The 8,116-nt window shown below is 42.1% G+C and overlaps 1 protein-coding gene across 1 annotated transcript; it reads right to left on the bottom strand.

Annotated features, from left to right (window-relative positions):
* Positions 1-1,046: 1,046 nt before the first annotated feature.
* LOC143324019 (maternal B9.15 protein) lies at positions 1,047-7,454 on the bottom strand. The gene is made up of 5 exons (XM_076736191.1): positions 7,317-7,454; positions 3,809-3,986; positions 3,545-3,682; positions 3,031-3,340; positions 1,047-2,297 (listed from the first exon to the last, which is right to left on the bottom strand). The coding sequence occupies exons 2-5, from the start codon at positions 3,979-3,981 to the stop codon at positions 2,085-2,087; spliced, it is 834 nt and encodes a 277-aa protein (XP_076592306.1). The 5' UTR covers positions 3,982-3,986; positions 7,317-7,454; the 3' UTR covers positions 1,047-2,084.
* Between the last annotated feature and the right edge of the window lie 662 nt (positions 7,455-8,116).

Raw genomic sequence — 8,116 nt, 5'->3', positions numbered from 1 at the left:
CTATTTGCACACGGCAGGAGGCGATGCGCTCCTATTTGCATGGGTTAGTGTTTAAGGAGCGTGCGTCAGCGTGCCACAAATGAATTCTTTGTGTCCTGTGTGCGTGTGTGTGTGTGTGTGTGTGTGTGTCTTTTTTTGGATATGTTTCTCTCCCTCTCTCTCCTTTTTTTTTTTTTTTTTTTTTTTTTTTTAGATTTTTCCTCTTTTGTATTTCAGTTATCAGTGAACAAAAAGTATCATGAAAACCTCCTTAATGTAATAATAATAATAATAATAATAATAATAATAATAATAGGGCAAACTATAAAAATAAAAGGGAACCTCCGGTTAGATGTTTTTAGAAAGTCACTGGTAACAACAGCGATGAAGCACGTAAGTTCTACAGAGTGACATCTCGTGGTGAGTCCTCTGACTTGTTGCGGTCTATTCAAAACATTGTTGGCCAAGGTTTGCTGACATTGTCAGCGACTCATATCTGTCCTGGCCTTCATTCTCCTGTTCATGTTTAGAAAGGATTTTTCACGTGTTAACCTCCAACTTTCTGCCTTTTTAGAATAATTGTATACTTCTTGACTATTCATTGAACTCTTCTCATTTGTGTCCTATGTGTTGCCATTTTCTCTTGGATTATTAGCCGTCTTATCTAGTTTAAGTGATCTCTAATGTATTTGAATCAGTTGAGTTGCCGTGATGTCCTTTCGTTTCCTGCAAATCCTCCATAGGCCAAACACAAAGTGACACAAACTCTCCCCTCGCCCTCTTTACTAGGCCTGTTTAAGGAGGAACAGCGTCATGACCTTGGGCTAAATGACGCACCCAGCACACAGGACTCCTTCCGCAGCAGCATCCTGCTGCTTCTGCTGAAGGTAATGACCTGTAATGATCCTTACAGCTCTGAGTGACAGGGTGAGTAAATGTAGTGTTCAGAGTGACAGCTGTCTTTTCAGGTCAAGTCAAAATTACTTGATGAGAAAGCACAGATGAGGCTTCTACACAGCAGCACTCAAAAGGGCTGATTACAGGAAGAAGAAAGAGGACATAACTTATAATTCAGGTATGAGTTGATTTAATTGGCTGCAGTAAGAAGGTAAACAGTTCATGCCAAAGGTGAAAGCAAAAGCACACAGATGAGTTTCAAAGTTGCATGGACAATAAATAAATATGCATCGGTACAGTTAAATAATCACAGCACATATAAGGATCAGTGTGTGAACATGTATCCAGGGTTTATATAGCTGTAGCAGACTTTCATAGCAAGTTATTTACAAAATAAGCTAAAAAAAAACCCCCCCACAGTTTTAAGCAGGCCAAAAAACAGATACACCTAAACATGGAATATACATCTTACTAACAGCAGAGAGAGTTTAAGCCATTTCAAATCACGTTGTGTGTTAAGATTTGCTAAATACAGCAGCCACTGTTAATAAAAAAATATATATACAATTTCATTGTTAGCTGTGAGTTGAGTGCCACCCAGTGGTGGCCAAATAATTTACAACAATAAGACAGTGAGGTTAGAAAGTGTGCAGTCTTGGTATCTAAGTTCTGTATTATTTACAAGCAGTTTAGTAAAAATATTCTTCTTAATATACAGATATTGTTACTCTAGCTACAATAGATAATAAGAAAAACCTGAATCACATTTCACATTGATCAATGTATAAACTGTGGACTATATTTGTGAGAGAAGTGACAAAGGGATTGATGTAATAACAAATCACCTGACAGCTGAAAAGACAATTATTTGGCATCAATGATATTGCTGCAAGTTCCTGAGTGAGTCCTAGCACCCAGTGAAGTCATTCTTCATGTGTACAGTACGTAAAACAATTAGCAGTGCAGAACTGACAGATTTAAAAAAAAAAAAAAAAACAGTTTTCACTCAAATTCAGTGGTATCTCTGTGCTGACTGAGTACAAGAAACCAGAAATGAAAAGGAAAGAGGAATTATCAGAGGTTGTACAAGAAAAAACTGTTCTTTTTTGGCCCAAGTTTAGCTGAACTCAGAGACCTGACACCGCGTGGCTCAGTTGAAGGAGCTTGGAATGCTTCATCCACCTTCACCCTGACACTTCCTGGATCGTCTAACCCTTCACCGCTCCCCACGGCTGCAGAGTGGCCTGAGGCAGAATGAACTGCGGAGACGGCTGCGGCAAGATGTAGTAGCCAAATACCTGCTGGGGCCGAGGGGGCGGTGCTGGAGGCACGCACACTGTGTTTAGAAACACTGGAGCTCCCTTCTTGTACTGAGGCCAAACTGGTGTAGGGTGGTAGAAGTACTGGAGGCTAGCAGGGATCTGAACAGAACGAAAGATTGGAAGGAGTACAAGAGATTAGAGGGGGATGTGGAAAGTTTCCCGCATGGCTGTTAAACACACTCTGTCCGAATGGGAGGAATAAACGGTACTTTCCTTTCTGGAACATGAAATACTGAAACGTCATCATATTGTCAACAAATCTCATGAAAAGACCAAAATCAACAATCCCTTCGTCCTACTCAGTGCTTTCAGGCCAACCTACGCTGTCTGTGGCACTCAGTCACAAACCCATTTGTCCTTGTTGAAGACATCTAGCTGGTCACAAATATTAAGTGTCATTGTTTTGAAAAGCCTTGGATATTTCTTTAAACAAACAGGAACTGTAGTTTTTCAGCAAATGTTACTGAAACAGGACTAATTGGTGTATTTGTTGGGAACTATTTCCAGCTATGGATTAATACACATTTGATGTCAGTGACTATTTACAGCAGGAGGTTCGTGTGTGTGGGACCAAGTCACACTACAGTGCCCATGTTTATGGTAATGAAGGAATGTGTCATCGATTGCATCTGCGTAGCTCATTAATGCTCATTTTTAATAGTTTCTGTCCAACAATGAAGCTGGCACAGAAGGAGTAGCGTCTGTGTAGCTATTTTTTTCTTTGGCTTTTCTATGAGATTTCTTGACAGTCAGAAAAATATAGTATTACAAGCCTTATCATTTATTTGTGAGACACCAACAGGTGGTTCTAAAAGAAAGGGGAAATAGTTACCATATTTCTGATGTATTTGACCTTATTTGGTCCGTCTCCATGCCGCTTCCGAATCCTGGGCACCATTGCTATGGTGTAGGTGTCGCCTTCTGCCTCTTCCTTCTTGCCGACGTCCTTCTCGCCGTCTTTTGCCTCCTCCTCTGTGTCGCTTGACGCAGTGGAACCACACTCCGAAGAGGTAGCAGAGTGATAATCTGACGTGTCTAGGTTCACCGAGTCTACCGCGGAGTCATCCTGTTCTCCCTTCGCACTCTCCTCGTCTTCCTCGCTGAAACAGGCTATTGTGAAGGGCCTGCTGTTCTCCCCAGATCTGTGAAGAGGGAGTGGATTATGTTCAATTCCATATTCCTACTTTTCACTTCCCACGTTTTTGTTATTCATCACTTCACAGAATGCATCAGACTTAAACTCAGTCATAATTCCTGGCTAGCATGAGAAATGCCTCTTTGTTGTTAGAGCTTGTCTGCCGGTGTCATTCTTTGCCTCTGCCTCAGCAGACCAGCCGGTGACTCACCTTGCACACACCTCCAGTGGGTCGATCCACAGGGTGATCTCAGGTGGAAGGCCTAGCTCACTGGGTGTGAACTCACTCTGCTCACATGCCCTCAGGACCATTTCATCACATAGTTCTCCGTTACTTATCCGGATACATCTGTGGAATAGGCATTAAAGATTATGTGGATCTCAGCCGACAATAGGGGCATAATTCTGTGATCTTTGAGGAGATAAAAAAATACATTCAGGCATAATAGTGTCCATTTTTCACATTAGTAATTACCTGTACGCCTGGCCTTTGCTGGGGCAGTCGGGGTACCAGTGGTCATCGTACTTCTCACACAAAAGTTTCTGGAGCTTCTCAGCAAACAGTTCTGCTTTGGTTTCATCGAGCTTGCCACGTGCCACAGCCAGGCGTTTCAGGAAGTTGACCCCAGCCTTCACCTCTCTTTTCATGGTTACTGCAGAAATGAAATAAGAAAGAAAAAAATCACTTAAGGCCGTCAACAAATTAATCTTGGTGTTTCTATGTATGCGAGTATGAGTATGAGGCTCTGTAAGCACTTATCACGCTCACATTTCTTTAAACCAAAGTACAAAGAAGGAGTGTGATTTGAGTTTTTGGTAACAGACTGTGACTTCCCTTCAATGAGATGTGGGGGAGTAGGAACTTCAGTTGCAGCGATAACAGCACTTCCCTGTGCAATTGCCCCTGAGCCTTCTATTTCTATTACCTTCAGGGGAGCTCGGTGTGAAAGCTTTTTTTTTTTTTTTTTTTTTACAGCTACAGCCATGGCTCCGTGTTGATAAAAGGCTAGAGTTTGTATTCAGGCAAACAAGATGCAAACTAGTGCTGCCGTGTTGACATGGAAGTATTCTGAAATGCAAAGTCAATGAGCTCACTGTGCTGTTTATCCTCTGATAGCATGTCTGTTTGTTTGGGTTGGTTGCCAATGTCAGCCTGACCAGATCGAAGAGTGCGCTCAACAAAGGCCAAGGCGATTCAAACTTTGCAGTCGAACTGGCTTACGCTCAGCGCGTTCACATCCTGCTGATGTCCCTGATGAGAAAGTCGTGCCTTGAACTTTGAGGTGCAGACTGTCATTTGTTATTGTGGCTTGAAACACGCCACTGTTGCTTCTGCCTGTGTGATATGTTGTGAGAGAAAATTATTATTTGCCCCAGTCGACATAGCCACAGCCTCCACTTTAAGAGCACTGAGCCTGTGACACAACAAGCAAGAGTAGTACTAACTTTAAATCCCTAACAAATATGTTTTTCCATTCCTCAAACCATGAGAGCATCTGTGTGTTTATCAGCCTTATGTTTAGATGTTGAAACAGCAGCTTTGATATTCCAGTAAGTTATTAGTCTGCGAGGTAAACAGGGTCAAATTGCACGTATTCTTCAGGTTGTTGTTGTTTCCTCAGTTATACAACTCAGTTTCCATCACTCAGGCAACTGAACGCTTATTCCAACAGTCTGCACCAGCGAAAGGTTAGAAATCTTGCAACACAACAACCTGCAGGATTTCACTTTGCTTGACACAAACAGACACAAACACAGCTTCTTCTGGTCATTTGTTGAAGTTTCAGATTGCTGCTACGACTGTGAGGACTGTTATATTGACTGTATACTCGAATTCCTCCCGATACCACGTTAAAGAGGCCTCAGGAATTCAAAACAGACAAGGTGTTTTAGCTCACAGCTTTTGATGTCTTAATGCCTTTTTCCCTCTTAGTCTATAATATTCAGTATTTATGTCTTTAAATGGCATTATTTAGAAATTGAGTTAACACAATTCAAATGGTGATGATTTAAATCAGGGATGAAATGCAGATTTGGCTTCAAATGTTTTAGTATCCTCTGTCAATTGTGATATCATCAATTAATATTAATATCTGAGTACTTCAGTGGAGCGGCAACTAGTGACAACTTTCATCATTGACCGTTATCTTCTTGATTAACTGATTAACCGTTTGGCCGACAAAATGTTTGTCATTTGTGAAAATGAGCATTATAATGTCTTAAAGGACCAGTGTGCAGGATTTAGTGGCATCTAGTGGTGAGGTCGCAGATTTCAATACCCCTGGCCTCACCCTGCCTTTCCAAACATGTAGGAGAACCCACTGTGGTCACGAAACTTGCAAAAAAACACAACAGGTGCTCTCTAGAGAGGCAGCTCTAGAGAGCAGCTCTAAACTGAAGGATGAGTTCTCCTACTTTGTGAATGTATAAACCATTTAAATACCAGTGGGAGTATCTAAACGAAAACACAACGCTGAAACAGCACTGTTTCTCTTTGCCCTGAAGAAAGCTGGCGTTTTTGGAGATCAGTGGTTTTCACAGGACAACAAGTAACAGTGTTAAAAACATTTATTCTGATTAACATGACTTTGAGCCCTGGGACAACATGCAACGGCCCACCAACCACTTCTGACTGAGCACAGTGTAGTCTGATAAAGCCAGCCAGGATGAGTCACGATTTCAACGAGCTTGCACCACACCAACCAAATGATAAACGTTTCTAGATACTAGAGAAACTTACAGAGAATCACATCATTGACGCGGTTTGTTTTCTCTGATTTGCTTACCTCTGCGTGTCATTTCTCTGATCTAATCAGAAGTTCAGTGACGTCCCTGAATAGGTTTTCAGCCATGATGAGCAGAGCTGGCTTCTCATGCACATCATGTTTACTGTCTGTCCCTTTACTGAACAGAGTCCTGCTGCCTTTTTCACAGACTCTGCTGATGCTGTTTTGATTTCACATCGGAAGACAACAACTTAATCCACTTGCAGCCACTGAACTGCCCCTCTGCTAACAGTGCATACAAACCCTGTCACTGTGTTCAAATACTGGTGTGCTGCTTGAGGACAGGCTGGATCCTTTCTTTTTCTGTGCCACTGAACAGCTGGTAGATGCGTGTGAAGCATACCATAACTTTATCGTGCTTCCCAAAGTAGGCCAAGCAGCCTGCCACATCACAGTGAGTGTTAACAGGTTTGAACAGGGCTTGGTAGATGTGATCGGCAGGTGCAGGTGAAAAGCCACCTGAGGTCTCATGTCGATATTCACTTAAGGTCACAGTAGAACTTGTTTTCGCGTCTGCGCGCAAATAAAGGAGACGCAACAAAGCAGTAAAGACACAACAGTGTGTGTGTGTGTGTGTGTGTGTGTGTGTGTGTGCGTGTGTGTGCGTGCGTGGCTCAAGGTGGGGACAAGTGTTTGTGTCTGTGGCTGCTCATGGATGTTTGTTACAACTAGAAAGAGAGAGTAGAAAGGATGACACGACAGCTGAATTTACTCTCGAGCCCCGAGTCTCTAATCTTTGTGCTGTGTTCAAGGAAACTTCGCGCTACATGCTGGAAATAACGTATTTGGTTTTTCTGACAGCGCGGAAACCCCCTCAATGGAAATGAGTAAAAACAACCCTACGGTGTAGTTTCGGCAGAGAAGATGTGTCAGACAACCTTCTCAGCGTAACTTTTAAAGGTATTTTTGCGTTTTTATGTCGCCTTAAAGTTAACAAAAAAAGTCATAGAAGCGTCGTAGTTAGACTAAGTTTTCGTAGTGGATCAAACACCCGCTTAATAAAGCAGTTAAAAACAAAAAAAAAAACAATCATTAAAATAATCAGAACGACACATAAACGCCAGAGGAATGATGATGGACAACAAAATTATAACAACGATGGCTAACAAACACAAATTAACCACTAACTTCTATGTACAACAAAATGCGTTATCCGATATAAGCCGCCACGTTAGGCTCACTCAGAGCGGTACTCACGATAAAAAGCGTGCCGCGGCCGAACAGTGTCCTCGAGCTCCTTGCGTCTTGTCTCGTGCCTGTCTGTGCTGATGTGTTGCAGTTATTATGGTCGGCACATGTTGCTTCCTTGTTCTCTGTTCTCCCTTCGATGCTGCTGCAACAGAGACGTAACGTTACCGTCAGCGTGACTCACTTCCTTTACTCAGCGCCGTGAGCAAGCCCTGACTGGCTGCGGCCCGCGCGAGCGACACCCCGCACGGCCCAAATATGGGCAGCCAAGGTAAACAGCTGAGTGGGGGATTTCACTCTGCTACAGTACGCTCCTTTGTCCCGTCAGTTCACAATAATAATTTTACTATCCTATGATGACATTTGATGTTTGTCCCTAACGCTAACTGTCTAATAGGTTATTTTTGTCGAAGGGCAGCTTGTGTGTGTGACTGATAACTGTGAGATTATGGTCACCTCATAGGTTTGGATGCACTTTTTGTTTTTGTTGAATAGATGCTGTATATAGATGTTATGACTAATTCCTTAATTAATGGTTAGTAAATCACAAATTAATGACTTACAAGTTTGTTAACTTTTAGCTAATAATAACACATCATTGGTTGCCAGGTTGGGAAGAATAATATAGCGCTTTAAGGGTCAAAATAAAAAGTATTCACGCGACAGAATGGCCCTTATGCTGTATACAGTTCAGGGAGAACTGCTAAATACAACTGAGAGTACTAACACCACAAGGTGAATTTATTCTGTTGCAAGTAAAAATCCTGCTCAAGTACTTTGATCAAAATGTACTTAAAGTATCAAATTCA

This window comes from Chaetodon auriga, chromosome 8, assembly GCF_051107435.1.
Source record: "Chaetodon auriga isolate fChaAug3 chromosome 8, fChaAug3.hap1, whole genome shotgun sequence".
Lineage (NCBI taxonomy): Eukaryota > Metazoa > Chordata > Actinopteri > Chaetodontiformes > Chaetodontidae > Chaetodon > Chaetodon auriga.
The sequence above is the reverse complement of the archived record's forward strand: the minus strand, read 5'-3'. Positions and strand labels throughout refer to the sequence as shown.